A 26,894-nucleotide genomic window follows, 5' to 3' on the forward strand; every position below is an offset into this window, starting at 1 on the left:
GGGCTACGACTCCCAAAAAAGCTTCCACCAACCTACCACCACCACCGCTGAGTCACAAGCCTGCGGACCAGGGACCACCACGCAAACCCAGATCTTCGGGTCCCGTCACGTCTCAGATCCTTTAGCGGGGTGGCTCTGCGGGTAAGCCGCTGCAACAGGGCGCATGATTCTCGAACGTGCTCGTGCGCGGCCTTCTGGGCTGGCTATCAAGGTCTGGACCACCAGGGAGGACATCTACTCGGGAATGCTTATTGCGACGACACTTTCACGTGGGGACACCTGGTGAGCACGGGGCTGCAAAGCCGAGAGCCTGACCGTACGGAAAATTTTGCATGGACTGGTAGTTGTCTTGGAATATTCAGGACAATTGAAACTTCGCTAGCTTTTGGCCCGCTCGTCAGTGTACATTCAAGAGACGAGCGATGCAGGCCGTGTGATTACGGTGAAGTGTTTCAGATGTAAAACTTCTTCGTTGCCGAGAAAAGAATTGGTTCATTGTTTATCTAACATGTAGGGTATTTTCTAGCAAACGTCCAACCCGGACCTGGCACAATATATGACCTTGGAACGCCGGAGACCCCAAAGGTCCTAGATACCCTCCCTCATAGACAGCTTCCCGAGCTGTCCAATCCTTGTACTTAATCTCCCGTAGATACAAGGGCCGACCACGACTATCGGCTCGAACATGGCGAGACGTCTCTGTCCAGCAATGCAATTACGTGCTCCGTGCCTGTCAGCAGGAAGCCTGTGGCTGTACCCCCGTTTTCGAATTATTAACATGAAAATCCCCTCTTCACCGCCTCGCTATGTGAGATTTCAACGTGGGCGCGGTTGCATTCCTCCCATCTGCTGCTGCATCTGTGGTGGGTACATCTGTTGACGCTTGGATGGGTTGTTCAAATCATCCCCCCCAGATATCTCAGAAACTTGACGACGGTGACCTGGCGGTAATTGCCCTTGGTGCTGTGGTTGCATCTGCATGTGTGGTGACGTGTTGTATCCCATATTCCCATGCATGGGATTCACGCCATAGGAATTCGGGTGCTGCACTGGCTGGCCGCGCATTGCCTGTGCGAAATCATCCGGAACTGTGGTACCGACCGGAGAAACGCCCGGCATTTGGTTTGGCGAGTTCCAATTGCTGACCGTCTGGGGGGACTTGGCTGGGGAGTCCTCTTCCTTGAGGACCAACTGACGCGCAATTTGCACAGGTTGGGGTGCCACCATCGATCCGTCGGGTTGAGCTACTGGCTTTTTGAGATGCACGAGGTGCTTTTCTAGCATGTGCAATAGGCCTTCCTTGGTAAAGGGCTTAGGAAGAACGTCGTTCATGCCTAGGATAATTAGCACTTGTTGAACGCAGGGATGAGCCAATCTTACCATGTTGGAAATACATTGAGATGTCGTCACTTCGGATATTGGAAGTCATTGCAACAATAGGAGTAGTATCGAACTGTCGAATCAAATGGCAAGCTGACACACCGTCGAGGTTCGGCATGATGATGTCCATCAGAACCAGATCATACTTGGAGCCAGCATTCATTTTGTTAACCGCCTCCAAACCGTCGAGCTGATTTCAGTCAGTATAGAGTCTACATAGTACGGGAAGATGACTTACAGCGCTGTCAATGGAGCAGTGGAAAGCGTACAAGAACTTGCTTCCGATGCGACGACAGGTGGGATCATCTTCAACCAGCAAGATCTGGGGAGGTCTGATCCACCCTGGGTCTGGGATGGTGCTTTTCTTTCTCGGTTCTGGTATCCTGGGCTCGCTGACCTCAGCGGCTTTGGGCGGAGCGGCATAGGGGATGTTGTTGATGTGCTCGCTGTACATGGGGTCGATGCCGTTGTTGGAGCCGACGGGATAAACGAGGTTATCAAGGTTTTCCAGGCGCATCGAATTGGTAGAGGTCGCAGATGGCGGGCCGCGGCTGGTCGGGCGAGTGGCTGCTCGCGCGAAATCCGGCGGTGGTGTTGTCAATGTGCCGTTCATGCGCATGGTGATCTCATTCATTTGCTCCAAATTTCGGGGGTTCAGCATGGCGTCTGCGTTCGTCTCGCTGAGAAGCTTGGAAGCGTGCTGCAAAGGTGAAGCCGGGTTGTCGTCGTCGGTGTTGGAAGGAGGTTCCATATTGCCGTTTTGCGAGTTGGCACCGTTGGGGAAGACGAGTTTGCTATTCCTCCTCTGTGTCGCGTCGACACCATGTAGGAAAGTCATGATCTGTTGCATGACATGCTCGTGGTTGACAACTGTTTTTTGTAGCCCAATGACCTCCTGCAGAAGCATTGAATGATGAATGCTCAGTTCACTATAACGGCTCTCCAGCGCATGCAGTTGAGCTTGTGTGGCCATCAGCTGACCACTGACCATATCCATCTGTTGCGAGGGTGCAAACTCTTCAGTGGCGGCTTGGTTTGGTTTTCGCGGCGCAGGAGCCTTTCGGCGGATGTTGTCGAGCGCATCTTTGTTGTTCATCTTGAAATCGGGGTGCTTGAACTCCCAGGCCTATTGGTTCATTAGCTACTGTATTCGCAAAGACATGCAGGAATGCCGCATACTCCGGGCCCATAGGGCGACTGGCCGTTCTCTTCGTTGTTGTGACGGACTTTGTGGAAATCGTACTTGTTCAGCTGGCGGACGAAACTAGCAAAGTTGCTGTGTTTGAAGTGCTTGGGGAGTATGTGTTTTGTGAACTTCTCGTTCTGTCCGTTTGTTAGCAGGTGCAACGGATAGATAGGCACACCAGGCGCATACTTCTAGGACAACGAAGCTGTCGCCATCGTTCCCCCATCGCACAACACTCTCATCGCTCGGGTTTTCCAACATCCTAGAGCCTGTTTTAGCACACGGTCACGTCGCGCATGGGCGCGTCGACCTACTTGTACAGCTTGCGCACAAAATCGCTGGAGTTGTTGGACCCTCCCCCTCCGGCTTGACTGGGATCCATGATGCAGGAGAATTGACGACTGTCGTGGGCGTAGAAGCCGTGGTTGGTAGCCCGTGTTGAGGCGCGACTGCACGGGATGCGTCTGGTCGATGTCGAAATGCGATAGTGAGTTCGCAGTCACAGTCTTGAGCACCTGGCAGCGACTGCGATCGAAACTACGGGAGACGGCGCGCGAGGTTCCGGCAGCGCGTTGTATGGTATGCGCTTTAAAGTTTTGCTGAGCCGGGGACGATCGGTGTTGGAGGAGCGATGACGAAATTTTCCCAAAACGGATGCGCCTTCTTGCAGGCGGACGGAGAGGGATGGACGAGATCTGGACCTTCAAGTGTAAGAGACAGGGAGAACATGGGCACATTGGCTCGTGGCTTTTGCGCGGGCACTTGGGAGCTAAACGGGCCTAAAGCAGGTTAACATTGGGCTTGAGAGGAATGCAGTTGGCAGTGCGCTAGCGGGCGTCGTGCCGAGGGAGACGAGGCAGGGGGGGGGTGGAATTGACAGGACACGGGACACGGGGGTGAAAGGCGCCTGAGTCGTGGGTGAAGCCTTCGCCGCACACACCCTCTCTCTCTCTCTCTCTCCCTTGGCGCTGATTGACATTGCTTTTCCCAGCGTACTGTGTGCAGCCCAGTTTCGATGGTTCTTCCGCCCATGGTCCTTCGCTCGCCCATGTCTCCACTGATTACGCCGTTGACGAAACATCACCGGCTTGAGGCACGATCAGCATCGCACCGAATAGCTCGCGCTAATGCTGGTGTGGGTCGGTAGGTTAACATCATTATCCGCAATTTGCTGCTGCCAGGCAAGACTAGTCTGGACATACAACAGCTAATTATGGACACGAGCATGCGAATGCACATCTGGCAATATTGCTGGATCGAGGGTGCGAGGTACTGTACTGCGGACGTGCAGGCTCCCCCCATGTTGCATACTTTGGTAGGGCACATGCACACGTGCTGCGAAAGGCGAAGGGAGCTGGTGGGTGCGCCTGCCGTCTTCCGAGAGCAATGACACCGGCAAAACACGTCGTGCCCCCACCACCTCAGACGCTCGTCACCATCAAGTGCACACGTGCTCTACACCCACCACCACGCCCGACATACTCTACACACCTTTCTCCTGCAGGCACCATGTTCGCTACCGCCCGTCACCTGCCCCTAGCGCGTCCCGTCGCCAGTCGGCGTCTATTTCATGCCTCTGCACCTGCATTCGTCAAGGTTGGAGACAGGCTGCCTGACGTTGAACTCGTTGAGGGTTCTCCAGGCAACAAGGTCAACCTCGTAAACGAGTTGACCGGCAAAGGTCTCATCATCGGTAATTACCGTCTGGTGTGACTCATCTGGCAAGCATGCGTCTGACTGCTGTCAAAGGTGTTCCGGCTGCTTTCTCGCCCTCATGCTCGGAGAACCATATCCCCGGCTACATCAACTCTCCCAAGTTGAAAGATGCCGGCAAGGTGTTTGTTGTCTCAGTAAACGACCCTTTTGTGTAAGCTAGCGCTTCCCGGTATCCACCATGTCCTCAACTGATGACATGCAGCATGAAAGCATGGGGCAAGATGCTCGATCCTTCCGGCTCCAGCGGCGTGAGTATTACCTTGTTCGCCCTCCAGCCATTGCCGTGTTGACATTGATAGATTCGCTTCCTGGGCGACCCCAGCCTTGGCTTCACAAAGGCGCTTGATCTCTCTTTCGACGGCGCTTCCATTTTCGGAGGCGATCGTTCGAAGCGATATGCTCTTGTGATTGAAAACGGTACCGTCAAAGCAGCACATGTTGAGTCTGATAACACAGGCTTGAATGTTTCTGCAGCAGACAAGGTTCTGTAAAGAGTTCTTGACAGGCTGCGCAAGAGAGGAATAAACGTGCATCTCGAGTCCGCCAAATAGACCTCGATCGCCGTGAAGGATGGTGAAAACCCACCGCCTCAACACAGACCAATACAATACATCTCTATGCATGAAATCGCTCGTCAACTCTGTGCATGCCGAATCACTGTCGGTGGATGACCATTGTACGATTGGCCTTTACTACACACTACTCAAGTCCCGTTGCAGTCGCCAATAGTGCCTACAAATCATTCAGGCAATTCTGACTTCTTTTGAAATTTGCAGGTTTCATCTCTATGCCTTGGGTAAAAGAAGAAACACGACGGATTTGTCGGGATGTTTGATGGGACTCTCGAAGCGCGGCCAACGCTACTCCTGGTACAGAGACATTAGTTCTACAAGCCTTTTGAACGCCTTGGAAAAGGTAAATCGACGTTGTTTGTCTACTAGGAGATGCTGATTGAAATAGCACAACCACCGCTAAGCTTCAGCCACGTTGCGCCAACCCCCGATCCGATCCCCAAAGACCCTTTACACGTTCTGCGCACACACAGACCACCGCTTACTTCTTAGCAGCAAACGCGCAAGATCCGAGATCGCGCTTCTCAGCTGGGACGTGCGGACTAATGTCGAAGTCGAAGATGTCCATCGGCAAACCTATCGTCGTGCACGCGTTCGGGATATCGACAATACCAGCTACATGGCCTTGAACTGGGGCACAAGACAGCAGGAGGTAGATTTGGTAATCGCTGTACCCTGTAATGTTGTCAGTAAACGAGGTTTGGAATGAAGAAGAAAAGAAATCTGGTGAAACCTCGACCCCTAAAGTCCTCAAACCAAAAAACCAAAAGGCCAAGGAATCTAGAATAGGCAGATGCGAGCGCGGGACATGTGAAGAAGAAGGAGAAAGAAGAACTGCAAACTGACCGAATCGTCTCAGATACTCAATCACCCTCAAACAAGTTTGCCGATATGCAACCGTCGCATCGAGATAATGCTGTTTCCCGTGTTCATCCACACTGAAGCCCTCGAAGTAAATGTACCGCCCAGGACCAAACTGTGGTTCTACAGGGCCTGGGATGTAGATGGGACTCTTCATGTCGAGTTGCTTCATGCCGCCTTTCATGACGCTGAACTTGATTGTTATGACGCCAGCCATTTCGATTGCGCCGCAAAAGGATATCTCGCCGTCACCCTAACAGGTGGGGAAGATGAATGTTAGTCTGTATGGCCACGTATAGACTTGCTTGGGATGAGACGACAAAAACATACCTGACTGAAATGTAAATCTCCGACACTAAACTTTGCACCCTTGACATGTACTGGCAAGAAAACCTTGGATCCCCTCGACAAGTTCTTGATATCACAGTTACCTCCATGTTCAGGACGGCCTGGGATAGTGCGCGCGCCTTCTTTGGCAATCTTCTCTTTCAGGGATCCTGCTGCCGAACCGGCGTGTGCATTTTGGGGCTCGGGAGGTTTGGCAACGTCGCGGTTCAGGTGGGTGTGGGTAGAGATGAGTTCGGCTTCACGGGTGTTCCAGGTTTCGAGGACTTCGGGGGAGGGCGCGCAGCCTAGAACTGGACAAAAGAGAGGGACGAGGTCAGCACTATATTCGGCGTTTTTGTTCAGAGGGAGGATGGCTTACTGCCGGGGTGAATAAGGCCCGCGAATCTCACGCCAGGGATATGGCGGGAGCTGCAGAAGATGCCTTCGAAATCCCAGATAGCCTTTGCCCTGTCGGTATATTAGCTGACTTCCTCGTTGATCACTACGTCTCTCACTATCCTCGACCAAAGCACTTACGCCTCAGGATAGATTTCATCCAAGAATCCACCTCCATTCTCTTTTGCAAATACACCTGTGAATCCCCAAGGCTGATCCTCCAACGGCTGTACATCTTGGATGTCAACGACGAGAACATCGCCCGGCTCTGCAGTTTCAATATCGAAAGGCCCGGTCAGATAATGAATCTTGGTAAGGTCGACATCCCGCACGTCGTCTGCGGAGTCATTGTTGCCGATTTGACCACCAGTCCAGTCTACGCACTCAATCTTGACAGCTTCGCCGGGTTTGATAGTGGCGTATGAGGGGTTCTCGGGGTGCCAGCGGTTCTAAACAACGAGAACACATATTAGAGTAGCCTATAGCCTGCGCAATGATCCAACATACGTGTAAGCACTCTTGCTCTGATGCTGGCTTGTCCAGTGACACTTTCGCTGCGTAGCGGAGACCTTCTTTACCCATGTTGAGGATACGGGGTACACTGAACTGGGAATTGAGAAGAACGAAGGAGGGGGTATGCTATGTAAATCAGAGAACAGTGAGAAACGCGTCCAGTCGCGATAGAGGGGAACATCACGCATATGAAGACAACAGACGCGGGGAAAGAGTAACCTCAGCCTGTCAATTGTTATCTCGGATATAAGGATTCGTGCCGAAGACAAGGCCGAATGCCATGTCCACCAACTATTGCTACAAGGCAGATGATAAGCTCGACGATACGCGGCTGTTACGTTACGTATCGTCGGATGAAGCTGTAAGCTACCTACCACAATAGGAAGCGTTAACCCCACTGCGGGGTATAATCATAATAGTACCATCATCGTACAGCGGCCAGAAAGCGTGACAGCCAGATACACATGATTGCCGACGGCGCACATGCTAGCTGCGGACTATTTCCAAGGTACGAGGACGTGTTATCGTCATGTTGAACGGGAGGCCTCCGCTCGCGTGGAGCTAGTCGTTGAATTTTCGACGTCATCGCAAGCTAGCTAAACGTCTTTCGTGGTGTTTGCCGTACCTCGGATTGGAACTTTGGCTTGTGCATTGCGAGATTGTACTCGTCCATGTGCTGCCATGGCAGATTTAGGAACTCGTGCTTGTTCTTCCAGCGCAACGACTCTTCCTTGAACTTTTCAGCTTCGGTCGGTGGGAGCGGGGGCTCTGTGATTTTGGTAATGAGGTATGCCGTCGACGCTTCGGCGAGGCCGTAGATGAGGACGCCTACGAGGGGTATCTTGACGAAGATGTAAAAGCCTAGGCCGAAACCGAAGAGCACGCCAGCGCGATCCTTGAACCATAGTTTCTTCTGCTCTTTGTTGTATCGAACGCGCGTGAAATAAGGCTCAAGCTGTCTGAGGTTAGAAGTGAGGCTACGAAGTCTGCCGTCAGGACACATACCAGCTCGCGCATAAGCGTTCGTGACGAGAAGTAGGCCTGCAGAAAGCTGACCAAATATCTGCGGGGAAAGAGCAGTGACCCTGCGAAGATGGCTGCTGCTGGTTGCGTTCCCACCGACTTTCTGAATGTATAGAAACTGGCGGCGGGTAGCACGAGACGTCCCACGTATGGAACGTACGACAAGGCCAATACTGCCAAGGAAATGGCAGCCTTCCTCGCCTGCTTAGTTGCGTATATCATGACAGCCTGCTTGATTGGCTTCTTCTCCTTGTCAACTTTGGGTGCGTGCTCGGGGTATTTCTCGAGATTGGGGTAGTACATGGCGCGCAGGTTGTTGGGGTCTTCGGTCTTGTGCTTCTGCACGTAGGTCTCGTCCACCCAACGTAGGGAGTCCATGAACCTGAAGCTTGTTGTTAGCCGGGGCTGGGGATGAGCACAGCTGTTCTCACATTCGATCCAGAGTAGGAGTGACGTAGCGCATCATCGTCATGAGGAAGAAGGGCACCTGGAGTACGGTATGCTCGAGGAAGTGGAGGCCGTTCACGACGCTTTCGTCCATGCTGGTATGGTTCATGTTGACGAAGAGGGAGAGTATCCATAGCAGCACCCTTACGCCTTGAATCTGGGTATGTTAGCGGCCGTATTTGCTGGCTTGGTCGAGGAGACGGAGCGTACGGGTATGGCGACGATGACACGGATAGCGATGCCTGCAGCTACAGCAAGAGCAGCCTGGCGATAGTGGTCCGAAGTGAAGAGGCCCGGGTTCTGGAGAGCCCGATTGACTGTGCGGGTGTGTTAGCACGAAGCTGTCATGACGATAGCATGGTGGGCAGCACTACTTACCACCGACCAAAGTCAGCTGGGCTCCCCGCAGGATGGCGTTGGGGTCGAAGTTGGATACATCGAACTGGGACAGGTCGATTTTGTCCATGTTTGCAGGGCGAGGGGAGTGCCAGGCTGCTTGGTGTTGCAATCAGGCCAGCAAAGCTAGAGCCTGACTCCACGTAGAGGACTTGTGCGAACGCCTGCGAACTGGCGGAGCCATGACGTCGTGCTAGCAGTCGACGGACCCGTCGAGGTGCAGCGCGTCGCAAACAAAGAACGCGCTGCTGGTAGCGCATGCCGCGACGACGACGCTATTTCCACCAGAGCGCAGCATCATCCCACATTCCACAAGGTTGCATAAAGGGCATCTGAATGCGCGCGGGGTTCAGACGATGCGCTTGATCAGGTGAAACTCGACTGTCCCAGTGAGTGGCCAAAGCGCGTCAGAAGCAAGCAAGGGACTTGTTGCGGCTTCATCCGCTCACCCCCAAAAGCAACATTTGTAATTACACGCGTCTGCAAGCGCCGGCCGCTGTCTTCTCTCAGGAGCCCTCGCCCTGAACTCGCTCGGACAGCAATGTCCATATAGCACGCCTGCTATGGCCATGTCGACACCGTCCCAGCATGCGCATCCTGAGCACGCGCCGTCCGCCCTCAACCCCAGCAACTCGCGGCGCAGCTTCACGCTCCCCGCACGCGCGACGCGGAGGACCGAGTCGGTGCCCGCGTCGAGGAACACGACGGATGGCATAGAGACGCTGTTTGTGTGCTCAAACTCCAAGATCTTCTCCTTTACCACAGCCGGACCCGCTCGGCGGCTTTCGCCTCCCCGTTCAGGTGACACGTCGCATCCGATACCGTGGAAGACGCCCACAGAGCGCACGCTCGCAGTTGGTATGTCATCTCGCGTGCCACCCAGGCTGCCGTCTTGTCTAACACATCACAGGCGCTCTCCGCGTCTATCGCGTGACAGCCTCCAACGTCTCCTTCCTCAACAGCGGCAACCTCCTGCACACAATCTTCCCCAGATCCCAGATATGGCTTGTCGACAACCAGTCCGTCTTCGTGCTACGCATACGGCAGGACTCGTACTATCGCATCGAGCTCCCCTACGAGACCGACGAGGACAAGGTCAACATTGCGCGTTTCAAGTCGGTGTTGGCGCAGGTGATGCAGTACGAGAGGACACAGTGCCCGTTTGCGCGGGGCTTTGAAGTCGTCGCAGAGCTTGAGCGCCCAAAGAGCCCTCCGCGCAAGACAATCAAAAGGAAGCCTTCGGGACAGGCAAAGAAGTGGGTCATGGATAAGACCTGGGTACCACAGCAGCATGGCGCGAGGCCTTCTACGTCTGGCACCGACCGCTCAGAGACCGGCACTACCTCTTCATACGACGACGACGACCGGTCGAGCGTCTGTACCGACAGCAGCGAAATAGTATCCGCAGCACCCGAGGCCCCTTTCGCAGCGTCTATACCCAGACCCCTCACGTCGAAAGCGGCCCCGCGTCGCCTGTCCGTGGGGGAGCGAGTCAGCATGTTTCAAGGGCTGCGCTCGGTAACTGCGCCCATCAAATTGCCCAGAAGAGAATCCGTGTCTGCCATGGAGCGCATAGTCGAGTCTCCTCTCTCTCCACCAGCAAAGCAGTCCAGCGAAGCCGATAAGCCCATCCTTGAACGTCAAATTTCAGACGCCCTCAGTCTAGCCTCGAGCGCAGACTCGTTCTACTCTCTAGATACTGCTACGCCCTCAAGTCCTTCTCCGGAGTTTCTCGATGCGGATGCGGAAGCCACGAACCCGTGGGCAAACATGTTTTCTACGCAGGAAGACGAGCCGAGGGGACGGTCAACACATCGACGCCAGATATCAGAGGTTACCGTTCGCGGTCCGTCCACCGAACGTACCGATCCATCTGCACCTGTCACGCCTACAGTGCCATACTACTCGTCCACGGCTCCCTCAATCGATGTGCGACCTTCTTCTGCGCCATCTACACCACCGCTTGTAAGCGATTCCGACGATGATAGTCTTGGGCGTGCGAGCATAGACATCCCCACACCACCTGACGCGATCCGCATGAGGAAGCTGACAGGGGCCTCGCAGAGGCGCGCCTTTTCTCCTATGCCTCCAGCCCAAAACCTGTTCTGTCCACCAAAGCACAGCCCTGGCAAGGACTTTACAAACGCCCTGGTACGCAAGACATGCGAGCTTGTTCTAGGGCCACCCGCACACTTGGTTTCGGTCATGCTTCGCATTGCGACCAGCATCTCGAATGGCTTCGGCTTCAACACGTACCGTGTGCGGCGCGCCGAGAAGATCCCATGCGCGTGGGAGTCAGATGACGAAGCTGACTGGGCTGAAGAAGACGACTTTGGCATCCCGCTCAACAACATGGGAACTCCGGCGCTACGTCGACAGACGTTTTCTGGCGAAGTCGACTGATGGACCCGAGACGGACCACGTGCAGAGGGTGCTTTTTCTATGTGCATATTCACTGATGATACCAAGCTTTTTGCGTTTTATGTTGCATCTGGAAGGCGAAAGGCATGCTACTTGTAGTCGTATCTGTACTACGTTGATGGTTTTTGAAGAATAAAGGATTGTAATACGGCGGTAGGTAGGGCGGCAGAATAGTATAGTTTCGAGACGCAGTCATTGCATGCATGAGGATATCAGTTTACACACCGTCTTCGGGTTGGAGAACAGCGTCGCTGAGGAGCTGAGACCGCAGCACCATGATAATACCCTTGCTATGCTGAAGCTTGCATGATGGAGACCTATCAGCTTGTGCTTCAAGCACAGTGTGGTGACACTACGTGACATGATGCTCCGACACTCTGACAGAAGCCGAAGGAGCTCATAGAGATGACCCCAACTCGACTCGATTCCCACCTCGCTGCCCTCCGTCATTACAGAGCGATGCATGTAGTATGACATGACCCCTGACATTGAAGACGGTCGGCTACCAAGAATCTCGATCTCGAGGTACCCCCCCCCCCCCCCCTTCCACCCCCCCTAGGGAAGGCGTTGGCGGGCCTGGTTCCTAGCGCCCGACTTGCCCGTCTTGGGACGATGACGAGTTTGGTCAGGTACGACAGAAGGCAATGCTCACTCATCCCACTCATCCCAACTCCACCGCTCCATCAGCCCGCCGGCGCCAATCCACTCTCCTGCGCATCTCGACTTACTTGCATGTCCTCACCTGAGGAAAGCTGTTGGGACTTGCGCGTGATCGCCCGTCCCGTGGGGCATTTGAAATGAGGATGCAGGGTTCTGGGTCCTAGCCACGCTGGCAAACCTTCGATCGCGTCCAGCCAGACTTACCGCAACTTGCAGCGCCCAGCGGCTTGTCCAATGACGTCTAGCGCTGGCTCGCCTGTTCCGCCTGTAAACAAGGACTTGACCGACTAATGATTTTAGTAGAGGAGGCGGGTGATCCCACCCTTCCTGCTTAATATTCCCATGGAACCCTCCGCTTCGTGTCGAGATTAGACACCCGTCTCGCTTGACTACGCCCATCGACCGACATCTCCATCTTCGCTTCGCACCGCCGGGGCTGCGACACCGACTGCCACTCGATCGCGTCTAGTATGAAAAGAAAGATGGCCGAGGACCTCGACGTCTTGCTGCAAGAGACGTTAACGCTATGCGAAACACCTCCAGTTCCGCGACGCCATCCAAACCGCGTCGTCAAACAGTACAACAAATCACTCCCCACAACGCCAGCACACAAGTCGGACATGGAGACGAAAGGACCGGCCATGTTCCACTTTGGAGGGCAGACTGAACTGGTCCCCAAGCCGCTCTTCAACAGAAGCAACTCGCTTCCCTCTCGATCCACCCGGCCATCGCTCCCCGCCCGGCCATCCGAACCCTTTCAATTCAACGCCGACGACATTGTCAAGAGTCCCACTCCGTTATTCGGCAGGAGGAACACGCTCCCCTCCAAAGTGCGCCGTGCTGTCGCCGCCGAAAGAAAGCCATCACCGCTCTCGCGCAGAGAGGACGCGCCACCCTCGGCACCGACCCACACCACCCCCAAGGAGCCCACGTCACCAGCGCTGCCACGCAAGGAACCCAACACAAAGACGACTCCCAACCCTAAAAGCAACTCCAGCAGGGCGCCCTTCACCACGCCACAAAGGTACCCAGGCGTTCGTGTCGTCGACATCAAACGGCCATCGCCCCTTTCTGGCAAGGGCAGTGTGCGACGCCCCGGTCCTACCCGCTTCACGCCTGCGGAACCCGTATCGCCAATGGTCCTGTCACCTGTCATCTCCAACGGCAGCAGCTCAGTAGCCTCATCGCCATCGCCATCTGTCTTCTCCGACTCGGCCTCTTTTCGTGCATCGAGCCCCTCAACACCCGCCACGTCACCACCCAGTTCGCCAACAACACACGCACGCTCGCTAAGTTATTTCGCGCCCTCTCATTGGACTATCAAGCCTTCGCCTTCGCCGATCTATGTACCTAGACAAAAGTTGAGGAGGAAGGACAGCCCCCGCATGGAGACGCTGCGCACTCTCCGAGCCAAGGAGTCGGATGCAATGCTGCAAAAGGAATACGACCAACACTGGGAAGAGTACCGCAACAAACTATCCGTAAGTCATTGTCGCGCGCTACTGCCCGCTTCGCCCACTGACCCGTCTAGTTAATGACCGGCGGACTATTCTCTGCTGAGCGACTTTAACGACCACGACTAACGACTATAACGACTTGAACATGAAGGCATCCATGGCGTCACCGGGCATCTGATTATAATACCCAGGGTTTGAATATTCGGGCGCATTTGAATGCATTGGGGTAATCGATCTGCTTCACACGGTCGCTTGCATTGAGCATATGGGTACACACATGTAATCTAATAGAGCACAGGGCCTTGCAGCCCTGGTTTGCATTTCCAAGACATATTCATCGACGTCTCAGAGCGATCGAGGGGCGCACATGTCGTTGCTGCGGAGCCTCAGCGCGGCATTCGTTCATGCAGAGCTTACATCACCCCGGCCTGGCAGCTGACCTGCGAAAGTCACAGCGCAGCCGATCAGCCCCATCATGCTGCGCTAGCGATTGGCTGACACTTCTGACACATTACAGCCTTGGCTGCCTACTTTTCCCGCTGCCACCTACCACATGATGCCTGTCTCGCTAGCTGATTGCACTCGTTCTAGTCCACGCTGTTATCGGCACTTGGGGTCGAAATGTACGAGCGTACATTGTTTGTGCTATATCCAGACGCTCTGCGCCGCATAGCCGTAGTGGCGCAGCGCGTAGCCGTTTTATGTGTAAAGGTGGGCCTGACCTAGCCACACAAGGTAAGCAGGCGCGTAATATGGCCCCCCAAACCCATACGCCTCGAGTATCTTCATGTACGCATTGACGCCGTACAGCACATAGTTCTGTAGCATGTGTGGGGTATTGCACAGGACTTATAGGAACCTGGCCCCTGCTCCTAGGTTTCGGTGGCATCTCGAGATTCCGCCTTGTCTGGCACGTCATTTGTTCCATACGACCTATAGAATTTGGTCCGTAGCGCAGCCTTGTAGGCAACCTTTCCAGTCTGCGTACGACTTGTGCACCTGACTCATCTCGCGCCGTTGCCACTGGAATACGCATCCGTCTAGAGGCCGCCTCGTGACAGTTGATGTTTATGAGTCGGAGGTGGTTTTTAGAAATTTAATTCGGTTGCACCCTCAATACAACCTACATTCGCAAGCAAACATCCTACGATCCACTCGAACGCATACGTATACTTCTAATCGACACCTGGGGCCTACCCGAACTCGCCATCCGCCCATTTGGGCATCTCGCAACCATGGACTTTTCGAACCCCGAAAGAAACCCAAATGCGCCGTTGCGCCTGCTATCGCTCGACGGAGGAGGTGTACGAGGACTGTCGTCGCTACTGGTACTCGAGAATCTGATGGAGAACATAGCTTTGGAAGAGAAGAGACTAGGAAGGAGAGCAATGAACGACCACGAACCGCTCAAACCATGCGACTACTTTGATCTTATTGGCGGAACATCAACTGGCGGAATCATAGCTATCATGCTTTCACGGTTACGACTAAACTGCAAAGACTGTATCGCGGTGTACAGTAAACTGGCCGAGCAGATATTCAAGCACGACAGATCGATTAACGCTTTCGGCATGAAGATCCCAACGGGAGCCAGTCGCTTTTCAGGAACCGTCCTCGCAAATGCCATCAAGACTGCGCTCAAAGATCTAGGTTTCGATCCAAACGAGCTCATGTGGGACGAAGCACTGTTCGAAGAAGTGGACGATGCGAACGACCTACCCAGAGACAGTATCTGGGCAGACGCAGCACGGGCACCATTCATCACAGAGAGCCCAGTAGCGACACTGAAGAATTCAGAATACTCTCTAGCCTCCGGGCCCCCCAACAGCACAGATAGCGCCATAGCTCCGTCAACACTGTACAGCGACAGTCCATTCGGTTTTAGAAAACCAATGCGAAGCGCAACCTGGAAACTGCACCAGCGACAATCCGTCCACCGAAAAGCAGATGCAAAGGGCTGCCGCGGCTTTGTCCTCACCTCTCTCAAGAACGCTCTAGGCCTCCCCAGAATCCTCTCCACCTACGACCCCAACGACCGAACGACGCGTATCTGGGAGGCCCTCCGCGCCACCTCTGCAGCACCAACCTTTTTCGAAGAAATGCAATTCGGCACTCCCAAAGTCACCTACTTGGACGGCGGCGTAGGCTTCAACAACCCCTGTGCAGAAGTCGACTACGCGGCAAAAGCCCTCTGGGAAGGCCGTTCAATCGGGGTCATAGTTTCCGTAGGCACAGGTCTACAATCGATACCAAGCGTAAAGACAATGGCCTCCTGGCTGCCTTTTGGTCTCGGCACAGATATTTCCATTGCGAGCGCCCTCACCGGAATGGCCACATCGACAGCACGCGTCGACAACGAAATGAAGCGCATGTACAACAACAGCGACACGAAATACTTCCGCTTCGACGTCGACCGCGGCCTCGCAGACGTCAGTCTGGAACAATGGATGAAGGAGGATGAAATGGCGTCCCTGACAGAACTCTACATGAACGACGGCGAGCAAATCCGGTCAGCCAAGGACTTTGGGCAACGCATGGCAAAACTCTCGGCGCTGCCGCCAAAATTCGAAATCAGTGCTAGTCACTTCCGGCTCGGCATGACGGGTCGTGGGCTAATGGACTCTTCGTTTCAACTCGTACAGGTGGATTTCAAGACGGGGATGCCGCTGGGTGTAAGCCCGCATCTCGAGGATCTACCAAAGATGTCGCAATATCGCGATTTGTCGCCGAGCGGGGAGAGCGGTCTTGCGATTGATAACGAGACGGGGAGGCTGAAGAGAGTTTACCCTGTTGCCGAGGATCTGGATCACGATGGACGACGCGAGGAAGCGGCCGTGTATCAGTGCATCAAGGCTGATAATGTGTGTCTCCGGACCATCAAGACGGGGATTCCGCAAGGGAAATATAAAGTCCAGTTCCTTGTTTCGTTTCACAGTAGTTCGTATACGCCGCCCCGGGATCTGGTTTTTAGTGTGGGAAAACCTTTCGATCCGAACACATTCTCGCAACGGTATGTTGATGTCAAGATTACGCCGGATGTGGGCAGTGTGTTGTTGCATCCAGATGCTGTGAGGGTGAGGGTCGGGTCGAAGCGGTATGAAGAGTTCAAGGGCAAAGGGTGGGTGGAGATTGAGGGGGATATCGAGGTCAGTGTAGGATTGGATGGGGCGCTGGGATTCATCGTCAATAAGAGGTTTGAAGAGGGCGTCTTTGTTGATGGCTGGAGTTTTGGCGGTGTGAGGTTGGAGCCTGTTTTCGGAAGTGCGACGGCGCGGGTAGATAGTCCGCGGATTTTGACATGAGGCGCATGGTGGTTGATAGAGCGAAGGAATCGCGTATCCTGACAACTTGATGTTGGCTGTATCATAGAACCTAGCAGAATCAATGATGAAGGGTCCATTCAAGCAACTAGAACCTTGATGAATTTATTTTAATCTAGAGTGTTGCAAGTTCGCCAAGTTGTGTCGGGAGTGTGACAACGATGACAATCCAGACGAACAAAACGATGCGACTTGCCCTGGTTGACCCAAGGTACAGAGCGGCGACCAACTCAAGGGGTAGCGGGACGGGGATGACGGCACCACGCGGTATATTAATAGCCGCATCGATCGTCATCGCCACAACGCATAGGACCATTGCAATAATGGTCAGCTTGTGACTCTTGATCCAAGCTTTAGCATTCCATTTCTCGCCGCTCTCCCCGTTGGGAAGTATTGGAGTGGTGTACGAGATGGATCCTCCACGTAGGTCTTTTGTAATACGTCGTCGCAGGTTTGCTTCAGTCAATGCAGACACATCTTCGCCTTCTTCTTTTGTAAGCTCGTTAATTTGCTCCCGCATTACAGCTGCAAGTTCAAAGACAGCTTTGTGTTCTCCTGCCACCTCTTCTTTGCCTCGCCCTCGTTTCTTCATGACCATTTGGGCTCTGATCCACATAGTGAAGAGTCCAAGAGTCCAAACCATATGGAGGATTGCCGTAATGAATAGTTGGATGTAAGAGAATCCCCATTTGTAGTCCTATAATATTCAGCCATAGAATCAAGAATCGAATGAATGCACACATACCAGCGCAGCCTGACACTTCCCATTGTCTTGCAGGTAATTGAAACGATACGTCTGATTGTCGTATGCCCATAGCAATTCCGATGGGTCATAGGTGACTCTGAACAATAGGTCTTCGTAAGAAAACTTCTCTGAATTACTCGTGTCTCTTATAAGAGAGGGCGCTGAGATGTTAAGTGTAGGGGGTGGTAGAGATATCCCTCCAAAAGTGGAATTTATCATGTCTCCTCTGTTGAAGCCGTACTCTGCAGCATCTGCGTGGGCATCAGCGATAGCCATTTCATACTGCTTATCGTGGCTTACATCTCGACATATTGCGTTGCAATTGGCAGGTTGTAGTGTTAAAATCGTCGGTCCGTATGTAATGGCACGAAGAAAATCTCCCGTCAAGCCAGAAGGTTGATGAAACCACTGGTTCATATGTTCTTAGATCTGTGCAAGGCGAGTCAGACCAGATAAAGCTATTTAATGTTACGCCTAGTTCACCTACTCTCATAATTGCTCTTTTCGGGATCCTTGTCTGTTGCAATATGATCACCTTCTAAACCAATCCGCCAACCGTCATGGATGACATAGTATGCGAAGCTGAATGCACTCAAAGGGACGTACTCGCCACCTGTTGTATTGACAAACGCGTCAACGTTCGCACTGTAACCCGTCATTGCACTAGCGACGGTCGGGTACGCGAAGGTGAAAGCCATGGTGTAGACCATGAAGACCATGGCTATCTTCGAGTGCAGTCGGTGACGTGTTACGAAATCACGGATTAGACACAGGGTCGAGATAAACAGGCCGCCGTTTGGTAGGAAAATTGTTCGATATGTCCCAAACGTGACAGGGGTGACTTCCATCGAAGTCGTAACGTACTGGGCAAAGACGCGCCACGATATGTAGGCAACGAGAGCTTGACCACCGCGCCCGACTAGCTTTGCAAGAATTAGCATCCTGAAACGTCTGAAAACACGGTCAAGACGGGTTAAAGTGTGCCATAACTCACGATATCCCAGGCAATGTCTATAGCTTTCACCTGCGTGAAGCTCATCTTCCCAAATCCCAATGTAATCTGGAAAAAGCCAGAGCTACTGAAGAATCGAAACTTCGAGGGGTCCAGCGCAAAGGAATCATCGGGTAAACAGGCCAGCCCATCTGTAGAACCGGCTCTGAAACTAGGTGATAATAGGTCAATAATGACAAACAACAAGAGTGTAAGCCATGCTGCGAGGAGTATACAAAGAGCACAGCGCCGCCACTTCCTACGAATGTCCTTGGCCGCTTGTCGATGCGGTTCTAGAAAGAACGTCGTAAAATGTGAGGGCACTGTGCTAGAAGTGGATGAGAATTCAGAAAGCTTCGGTATCATCGTGAGAGCGGAAAAGTAACCACGCAACTATCGCGAACCATCACACGCCCGGTGGTGGATGCAATACAAGTAAAGGCCGTCGGCAACGAGGAAAGCAGGAACACGACGGATGTATGTGGAAGACTGTACGCCACCCTTGGCCCAGTAAAGTGTGGGCAAACCGGGCGTAAATGACGAGATTGGTTTTGTGCTGGCTGCAGCACCGCCCCCTCGAATTGGGGGCCAGTTTCAAAGTTTACTGCATACTGGCTATCGCACAATGTTGCCGATCGAGTGGCGCAACATACAAGGCCACCAGTTTAAGGACTACAGCCAAGGAAGCAGATCCGCTTGGATTTGTGGATGAGTTTCCACATCGCGGTGGTCGTGGGTGATATCGGCGTCGCTGGAGTGGTGGTCCTACAAGCTGTGCATCGCGTGTAGTAGGCATTGGTCTTAGCTCGCCCCAATCCTCGCGGTACAAGCCTTGCGGACACTCAGCCTTGCAGGACAATGTGAAAACAAGGCGTCCTGCCGTGTCGCTGGGTGATTGAGCATCCGGCGCCAACCTGCGGACCGTATCGCGACGCATAGGGGAAGTCAGCGCGACCCTGAGAAAGGGAGGGAAGCGCACATGACACGGTGGCGCTAGGTAGCGCCATCGGTATCATCGACCCTTCCAGCCTTCCGTCCACAGAACGACAAACATAGCAGAAACACGAAACTGCAGACATCAGCACGTTAAAAGTAGTTTCCGTCACCTACCTGCACGGAGCACATGCATCGGCGGTTCTCAAAGCATGGCAGAGCAGTACGAGTCTTTTTAGGGCGAGCTGGGCAGCATAGCAACGCGCGCGCTAACATGATACGGAGAAGTTCGCTTCTCTCGATACAAATCCGAGAGAATGAAAGCGTAAAAGTATTCAATAGGCCTTACGATAGCACAGGTAGATGTGGCACATATGAGGTGCCTTAAAGTAGGTTTTCTTCATCTCCACCTCTCATCTCATTCAAGCTTGGATTCTTTGCTTTACTTTTGTCTATTTGATCTTCTGTCCATATACTTTCTGACAAATCAACACCTACCCACCAAAGCCAGTGAGATATCAATTTTCGTTCAACAACAACATGGCTTACCAAGCGCGCGCCGAGCTCCTGGACACACTCAAGAGGTGACTCGATCATATGCATCAATCAAGCGCTTGCCCAAAAGACTAACACTATCGCAGCTTACTTGAATCTGGCGATTACTCCGACTTTGTCATCACCTGTGGAACTGACACGTACAAAGTCCACAAGAATGTGGTTTGCACTCGATCGGGGTTCCTCAAGGGCGCGGAGAGGTTCGCTGTTAGCCAAGTACGTCATACATAGCCCATAAAGGTGCCTGTCTTCTCTAAAACTGTAACCTCGTATTAGAAGGATACCTGCTATACGCTTTTCTACGATAGTCACAGAACATAGCAAGTGTCTACCTTCAGGGTACCTTCTCGACATGAGGCAACAGGCTAGAGAAACAGATAGCCCCTTCACGCGCGCAATGGGTTGAGACAAGCTAACGCGCCTAGCAGGAAGCCGCAACTGCCAAAGCCGATCTCTCAGAGGACGACCCCGTGATCGTAAAGCTACTTGTGCAATACCTGTACGAAGGCGAATACGATATCAAGCTAGCTGACATGACGCTTGATTGTGGTTCAGCTCCACCAGAGGTAGAGTGTCAGAAGAGAGAAGATTTTTCATACGCCTTTCCACACACATGCGTCACAGGCTGCCCGAATGACTATAAGATCTGCCATCATCACGAGTGTCGCAAGGAAACATGCGGCGAAGCTTGTGTCAACTTTATATGCCAGGAGTGCTGCCCTAGCTGGGTACTTCGCACGGAATCACTGTCAACGTCCAACCCGTTACAACTCCTGCTCAGCGCTAAAATGTACGAAATTGGCGACAAGTACGACGTGCCCGGACTGAAGCAACTCGCCCGGAGCAAATTCTCTTTTGTATGCGCCGAGCACTGGGACAGTGTGCAGTTTGCCCCAGCTGCTCACTACGCCTTCTCTACCACACCCGAGAACGATAAAGGACTCAGAGATATCGTCACCGAGACTATTGCAGCTCATATGGATATGCTCAACTCACCAGCAGTTGAGGCGCTGCTCCACGAGTTCAACGGCCTGGCAGTGAACTTACTCACCATACGCGCGAAAGATCTGGGTTGGATCAAGACTACTGGTTGATGCACATGCACTACGAAAGAGGCTTTGTTTTATATGGTGGAGTCACTGTTTTCTGAGCTGTACCAGTGTGCTAGGAAGGTGTCTTAGAGGTCCTCGTCATGCTTTATTTACGATACTGGCAGAATATGGCAAGTGTCTACCTTTACGGCACATTCCCGGCATGAGGATGCTGGGCGTTTGTTCAGGCTAGCATGCGCTGCAGAGACGAAATATAACGAGGGCGTCACTACGGGTCGCATACGGAAGTTAATCTAGTAACAAGAAGTTTGATGTGTCTATCAGGATGTCCTAGATAGGGTATACGTGTGAACAAAGCTTTGACTCTCACCTTCACCTTAGTTTCATAGAACGCTCACGTCCGTGCTTCGCTCTCGCCCATCTCGCTCTCCACGAACAGGCTTTTCGTCAACGCCACACTCAGTAAAATCAGAGGCCTATAAATTCTCGTTCAAAGAAAAGATGGCCAGGCGCCCTCGTGATGCGCACATGGCTCGATTGAAGGCGTAAGCTAACGAGAATTTGCAACTATTACTCTCCACTAATACAACTCGCTAGCTTGCTTTCAATAGTCGATTACTCCGATCTGATCATTACCTGCGGCCCGGATACTTACAACGTACACAAGGCAGTCGTCTGTCCTCAGTCTTTGTTCTTCAAGAAGGCTGAGAGATTTCCTGTGGGTAAGGTACGTCTGGTCAGTTTGCAAGCATATCAATGTGTAAGCCTGCTAATACTCTCTCTGCAGGAAGCGGAGGAGGGCACGATCGACTTACCCCGTGATAATCCACAGGCCGTGAGGCTCCTGGTGCAGTTCTTCTACGAGTGCGAATACGACCCCGAGTTGCCTAAGCTAAGTAGATTCGACAAGGCCGGCAGACCGATCATTACGGGGATCAAAGACGACCAATACCACTACAGCTTCCCTCACTCATGTGAGTCTGACTGCCCAGATGGATACTTATGCCAGCATCATACCTGTATGGAGGGGGGGGGGATATGTGGAGAAAGTTGTTTCAACTTTGTCTGCAAGGAGTGCACGAGAATAGCAGGCGATGGCACCCAACTCCTCATCCATGCGATGATGTACGAGGTTGCAGACAAGTACGACATCACAGAATTGCGACAACTAGCCCAAGAGAAGTTTTCTCTCTCATGTGATGCCTTCTGGGAGACTGAGCCGTTCGCTAAGGCAGTCGAACATGCCCTCACTACAACACCTGAGAGTGATACTGGCTTGCGAAAGGTGCTCGCAGAAACGATCGTCTCCCATATCAGTTTACTCGACAAACCAGCCGTTGCGACTTTACTTGACACCTATCCCGGCTTTGCACATAGTGTGCTCAGAAGGCTGGCTGAGGAGGCTGGATGGCTGAAGCCAATCGTCAAAGCTGCTTCCTGAACTGATTTGCAAATTGTCACATCAAAGTTATGGATAGTCACTGTAGATGCATTCAAAGCGATGTATACAGTCGAGATTACAAAAGTGTTTCGTAGTTCAGTGATGACGTTTCTGAAGTGCCGTTTTCTCACTTTCACTTCCGCATAAATTCCCGAACTTTCTGTCCGACAGGAACTTTCTTGGACCCTTCCTCACCCACCAACTTCGTTTCAGGAACACCTACCACAATGGGCACACCAGCGCCGAACGCGCATGTGGTAATGATGAGGGAGTAAGTAGAGGTCTATTGCTGACATGTGCCCCAAAAGAATACACAGCTATCTGCGCTGTAAAGTCTAGCGGGGAAAGAGCTGTGTATACCTTTATGGTAGTCTTTACTGATGAGCAGTACAACTCAGCCAAATCAAGCACCGTACTAACCAGCACCAAGATTGTTAGCGTCAGGAGACTACTCTGACTTGACAATCACATGCGGAAGCGATACGTACCGTGTCCACAAGGCTATTGTCTGCAAACGCTCTGGCTTCTTCGAGCGTGCTGAGAGGTTTCCGCGCCCCGCTGGCCAGGTAAGACCACTGTGGACTCTGCGGACACGTTTGAGATGAATGCTTATCTATCTACCAACAGGAAGCAGGTGAAAGCAAAGTCGATTTACCTCACGACGAACCGGAAATTATACGATTGGTCGTACAGTACCTCTACGAAAACGAATACGAAGCCGAGTCCGATGAGAGATGCAAGCAGAAACAGGCTGCCGAAGACCTGCTGTCGCAACGCCATCCCAATAGTTGCAAGTACAACTTCGATTTTCCCCATAAATGTCACTATTACGATCATAGGTCTGCAACCTCGAGGTATGTTTGCCCGCATCACGTCTGCGCCAGCAACGGCTTTCAAGAGCTCAACTTCATTTGCACTGTCTGCGCCCCAATCCTCGAAGCAGGCAAGGCCGACCCAAACATGTTACTCCTTCACTCACAGATGTACGAGATTGGCGAAAAATACAATGTGGCAGGTCTCAAGGTGCTAGCATGCGAAAAGTTCTCTCCGATTTGCGAGGCATTGTGGGACAAGGAAGTATTCGCGGAAGTAGCAGAACACGTTCTCAGCACTACGCCCGACAGCGACAATGGTCTGCGAGACGTCTTTTGCAAGACCATTGTATCGCACGTCGAGTTGCTCAATAAACCCGCTGTCGCAGAGCTGTTGAACAGGCACACCAGCTTCATGTTCAAAGTTCTCAGACATGTAGCAGAAGCAAAGGCAGGCTTAAAGCCATCGACTTGAGTTAATGCGGATAACCTCGTTTTCGTAAGCTCTGCCTCACGCCAGAAAAAGGACCCTAAAGGCATTCGCTGTTGGTTTTGTTAACGTTTTTAGGGAACAAGGACAGTTGTATGCCTCCGCAGTATACGTTGCGTCTTGGAAGTTCCTTCGCACCCATCTACTTGACGAAAAAGCCTGCGAGAGCTTATTTCCGACATGAACACAGGAAGAGGAATAGACTTGGTTGCGTTCATCCAGGCTGTGGGGTCGATGCGATCAGGCAGTACGCTCGAGGTGGCAACGAACAGCGTCACCCAGTCCATACTAGTCTTTTATCATGCGGCATTAGGGAGAAATTGCGGGAAAATATTGGTGGAGGAAAGCTAGATCCATTCCAGACATCTAATCTACCTCACATTGCGTTCCCTATCAAGAGTGATTCCATAACGTACAGTCCAGCAACTTGAGCCCAATGAGATAGGAGAAATATGCTCCTTGTAAAGAACCCAACGCCAGTACCGTACCCATCCCATAGCATATATCTGTAGACCCTCTTGGGTCATATTAACGATCATTACATGTCACATTTACTGGCTAGCGACGCGCTCCTTGACCTTCTCGAACATGGTCTCCATCTCCTCAGCGATGAAGTCCTCGATCTCGGCCTCAAGGTGCTGGAGCTTGCCGCCGACGCGGTGGGCGCTGCGGCCGGCAGACTCCTTGGCCTTCTCAAAGTCATCCTCAATCTCGGAGAGAGAGGGGATGGTGATGCGGAACTCGGACTCCTCCTCGTTCTTCTCGGCAGACTTGGTGACAGTGTAGCCACCCTTCTCAACAATCTCAGAGTAGTTGGAAGAGCCACCACCGTTCCAGGCGAGGATGTTCTTGGTGTTGCTTGGGACGTCAGAGAGAGCACCAACGGTAGCGACGGAGATGAGGTTGGCCTTGAGCTTCTTGGGGGTGATGTCGGCGACAGCGTAGGCAGAGTCCTTGGCAGGCTGGAGAGACAGCATGTAGGCAAGGAGACCAGCAATATGGGGAGAGGCCATGGAGGTACCAGAGATGGTGTTGGTGGCGTGCTCAGAGCCGATCCAGGTGGAAAGGATGTTGAGGCCAGGGGCGAAGATGTCGTTGCACTTTCCGTAGTTGGAGAAGTACGCACGCTCGTCAAGGAGGGTGGAGGCACCGACGGTGACGGCGTTCTCAGCAGCAGCTGGAGAGTAGTTGCACGAGTCGGCGTTGTCGTTACCGGCAGCAACGGCGAAGTGGATACCAGCGTCAACAGCAGCGTTGACAGCCAGGTCGAGGGTGGTGGACTTGCCACCTCCCAAGCTCATGTTGGCAGCGCTGCCCTTGAAGCCCTTCTTCTTGCCGTCCTTGGCGGCCTTGACAGTCTCAGTGTGCGCCTTAGCAGCGTACTCGACACCCTTGACGACGTCGGACATGGTGCCGGAGCCGTTGGAGCGGAGCACCTTGACGGCGTAGACGTGCGCCTTCTTGGCGACACCGTACTTCTTGCCGGCAACAGTGCCAGAGCAGTGAGTGCCGTGGCCGTTGCCATCCTCATCGTTGTCGCCGTTGGGGATGGTCTTTCCCCACTTGGCACGACCCTCAAAGTCGACGTGCTTGGTGTTTGTGCCAGTGTCGATGACGTAGACGTCAACACCCTCACCACCGTCGGCAGCGTAGAGGTACTTGTTCCAGGTGCCGAAGCTCAGGGAGTCGCGGTGCGAGATACGAGCAAGGCCCCAGGGGGAGTTCTTCTCGATCTCTGGCTCGTCGTGGCCGAGAGTGTGGACCTCTGAGTCGCGCTCGATGTAGTCGACCTATCAAGTTGTTAGCGCCAAGTCTTATGCAGGTACAAGTACCTAGATGGCGTCACGTGTGGTTGCTATGGCGTGCGGAGCCGGAGCTGCGTGCGGAGATAAGGCCGCCAGGGCCTACTCGAGGCCACGCAGCTCGCAGCAGCCTGAATCGCAGCACACGCGTTTTAGTGTAGATGGAGCTGGAGATGGAACTTACATCGGGGTGATTCCGGATGGCCTCGATGGTCTCGTCATCAAAGTGACCAGAGTAGCCCTTCATGCCGGCCATCTCGTAGACGTGCTTGAGGCCATCAAACACTTCGGTGGTAACAGGGAACTGCGATGAGCGCTTTCGCAGCTCCATGCGCTCCTCGTTGTTCTTGGAGTGGACGCTCTGGACCCAGTCGTGGTGCTTGGAGGCATCCTTGACGTGCTTCTTGAAGACGACCATGTAGCTGTTGGGCACCTCCTTGGCCGATGTCGATGACAGCACTGGGGCAGCGCCCTTGTGAATGGTCTCTGCCTGGAAGGTGGGCGACGCGGCGGCCAGGGCCGGTAGCGCGGCGATGAGGCTGTACTTCATGATTGCGGTAGCTCGCACAGCGAGGACTAGAAAGACAAGCGTAAAAGGGAGATGAAAGGGGCTTGATTGATGAAGGAAGGGGGGATGGGAGGGAGGCGTGTGATGTGGAGGAGAGATGGGGATGCAGCTGGGGTAGCTATGGCGATGGGAGCTTCTTATCAGGACCTCGGTGCATGGCCCGGGCGCGCTAGGTGGATGACGCATGACCTATATCCGCGCCCGCGCGAGTGAGGCTGGGGTGAGCTAGCGCACGCGCCATGAGTATCAGATGAATGATACATGGTTGGTATCAGGGCGGTGGTGGCAACGACAGTCGAGTGGTGGAGGCGGCCGTGGACATGTTGGTCCTGCGAGATGAGTTGGTATGGACGAGTATCCGTCTGGCGTTGGACGGGATGCAGCAGCCTACGACACGTCCAAACAGCCATCCCCCCCAGGGTCAGCCACAATGCGTCCTCACGTGAGGCGATAGTCAGAAGCTCACCAAGCGGCCCGCGTGAGACACGGAGCGCTGTCTATCATAACTGCATTGGCGGTCTAGGCAGGCTACGTGCACTGTTTTTGTAAATAGCGCATTCTTTATCAGTTGTCCCTTGCTTGGTTGCTTGCGACGGCGCGACGTTGCTGGGCGGCTGCCTGAGCTGTGGAGTGACAGGGATGAGCTTGGATGAGCGGGTTAGCAGCAACCACGACGACGAACGCGGCGCCCGCCCGCCGCAGTCAGCCCTCGCCATACGCCATCCCACGACGAAAAAGACCCCGCCATCCGTCTCCGCGCGCTCGAGCTTCAGGTGCGGGTTTGGCGCTCTGGAGACATGAAGGTGCCGTCCACGCAGCCATCGTCCCCG

The 26,894-nt window shown here is 53.4% G+C and overlaps 10 protein-coding genes across 10 annotated transcripts; 6 read left to right on the forward strand and 4 right to left on the reverse strand.

The window, feature by feature from the left end:
• Positions 1–816: 816 nt before the first annotated feature.
• Positions 817–2,948, reverse strand: ACET3X_007774 (uncharacterized protein; the record flags this gene model as incomplete). The annotated part of the gene is made up of 6 exons (XM_069453957.1): positions 817–1,334; positions 1,381–1,570; positions 1,619–2,506; positions 2,560–2,703; positions 2,756–2,828; positions 2,881–2,948. The coding sequence occupies 6 exons, from the start codon at positions 2,946–2,948 to the stop codon at positions 817–819; spliced, it is 1,881 nt and encodes a 626-aa protein (XP_069304937.1).
• Positions 2,949–4,075: 1,127 nt separating this feature from the next.
• ACET3X_007775 (uncharacterized protein) lies at positions 4,076–4,773 on the forward strand (the record flags this gene model as incomplete). The annotated part of the gene is made up of 3 exons (XM_069453958.1): positions 4,076–4,259; positions 4,316–4,431; positions 4,582–4,773. 3 exons carry the CDS (start codon positions 4,076–4,078, stop codon positions 4,771–4,773), a joined length of 492 nt encoding a protein of 163 aa, XP_069304938.1.
• A 562-nt stretch (positions 4,774–5,335) lies between these two features.
• ACET3X_007776 (uncharacterized protein) lies at positions 5,336–8,887 on the reverse strand (the record flags this gene model as incomplete). The annotated part of the gene is made up of 11 exons (XM_069453959.1): positions 5,336–5,529; positions 5,701–5,968; positions 6,046–6,353; positions 6,422–6,510; positions 6,580–6,887; positions 6,946–7,044; positions 7,577–7,906; positions 7,957–8,356; positions 8,406–8,578; positions 8,632–8,738; positions 8,800–8,887. 11 exons carry the CDS (start codon positions 8,885–8,887, stop codon positions 5,336–5,338), a joined length of 2,364 nt encoding a protein of 787 aa, XP_069304939.1.
• A 493-nt stretch (positions 8,888–9,380) lies between these two features.
• On the forward strand, positions 9,381–11,220 carry ACET3X_007777 (uncharacterized protein; the record flags this gene model as incomplete). The annotated part of the gene is made up of 2 exons (XM_069453960.1): positions 9,381–9,675; positions 9,728–11,220. The coding sequence occupies 2 exons, from the start codon at positions 9,381–9,383 to the stop codon at positions 11,218–11,220; spliced, it is 1,788 nt and encodes a 595-aa protein (XP_069304940.1).
• Positions 11,221–12,518: 1,298 nt separating this feature from the next.
• On the forward strand, positions 12,519–13,468 carry ACET3X_007778 (uncharacterized protein; the record flags this gene model as incomplete). The annotated part of the gene is made up of 2 exons (XM_069453961.1): positions 12,519–13,379; positions 13,430–13,468. 2 exons carry the CDS (start codon positions 12,519–12,521, stop codon positions 13,466–13,468), a joined length of 900 nt encoding a protein of 299 aa, XP_069304941.1.
• A 1,122-nt stretch (positions 13,469–14,590) lies between these two features.
• On the forward strand, positions 14,591–16,657 carry ACET3X_007779 (uncharacterized protein; the record flags this gene model as incomplete). Its single annotated transcript, XM_069453962.1, has 1 exon — positions 14,591–16,657. The coding sequence occupies one exon, from the start codon at positions 14,591–14,593 to the stop codon at positions 16,655–16,657; it is 2,067 nt and encodes a 688-aa protein (XP_069304942.1).
• Positions 16,658–16,790: 133 nt separating this feature from the next.
• Positions 16,791–18,459, reverse strand: ACET3X_007780 (uncharacterized protein; the record flags this gene model as incomplete). The annotated part of the gene is made up of 4 exons (XM_069453964.1): positions 16,791–17,372; positions 17,421–17,715; positions 17,904–18,343; positions 18,415–18,459. 4 exons carry the CDS (start codon positions 18,457–18,459, stop codon positions 16,791–16,793), a joined length of 1,362 nt encoding a protein of 453 aa, XP_069304943.1.
• A 1,425-nt stretch (positions 18,460–19,884) lies between these two features.
• Positions 19,885–21,252, forward strand: ACET3X_007781 (uncharacterized protein; the record flags this gene model as incomplete). Its single annotated transcript, XM_069453965.1, has 3 exons — positions 19,885–19,928; positions 19,986–20,115; positions 20,328–21,252. The coding sequence occupies 3 exons, from the start codon at positions 19,885–19,887 to the stop codon at positions 20,991–20,993; spliced, it is 840 nt and encodes a 279-aa protein (XP_069304944.1). The 3' UTR covers positions 20,994–21,252.
• A 200-nt stretch (positions 21,253–21,452) lies between these two features.
• Positions 21,453–22,392, forward strand: ACET3X_007782 (uncharacterized protein; the record flags this gene model as incomplete). The annotated part of the gene is made up of 4 exons (XM_069453966.1): positions 21,453–21,496; positions 21,549–21,678; positions 21,739–21,925; positions 22,043–22,392. The coding sequence occupies 4 exons, from the start codon at positions 21,453–21,455 to the stop codon at positions 22,390–22,392; spliced, it is 711 nt and encodes a 236-aa protein (XP_069304945.1).
• Positions 22,393–24,036: 1,644 nt separating this feature from the next.
• Positions 24,037–26,167, reverse strand: ACET3X_007783 (uncharacterized protein). The gene is made up of 2 exons (XM_069453967.1): positions 25,681–26,167; positions 24,037–25,484 (listed from the first exon to the last, which is right to left on the reverse strand). Exons 1-2 carry the CDS (start codon positions 26,044–26,046, stop codon positions 24,246–24,248), a joined length of 1,605 nt encoding a protein of 534 aa, XP_069304946.1. The 5' UTR covers positions 26,047–26,167; the 3' UTR covers positions 24,037–24,245.
• Between the last annotated feature and the right edge of the window lie 727 nt (positions 26,168–26,894).

The sequence above is a fragment of the Alternaria dauci genome, chromosome 7, assembly GCF_042100115.1.
Source record: "Alternaria dauci strain A2016 chromosome 7, whole genome shotgun sequence".
In the NCBI taxonomy this organism is placed as follows: domain Eukaryota; kingdom Fungi; phylum Ascomycota; class Dothideomycetes; order Pleosporales; family Pleosporaceae; genus Alternaria; species Alternaria dauci.

What these genes read in the sequence shown, in the direction of transcription:
- ACET3X_007783 (XM_069453967.1), bottom strand. Translation starts at nt 26,046, where the DNA reads ATGAAGTACAGCCTCATCGCCGCGCTACCGGCCCTGGCCGCCGCGTCG. An exon ending in CCATCCGGAATCACCCCGAT is followed by an intron (nt 25,485 to 25,680) that starts GTAAGTTCCATC and finishes ACAACTTGATAG; the next exon opens with GTCGACTACATCGAGCGCGA.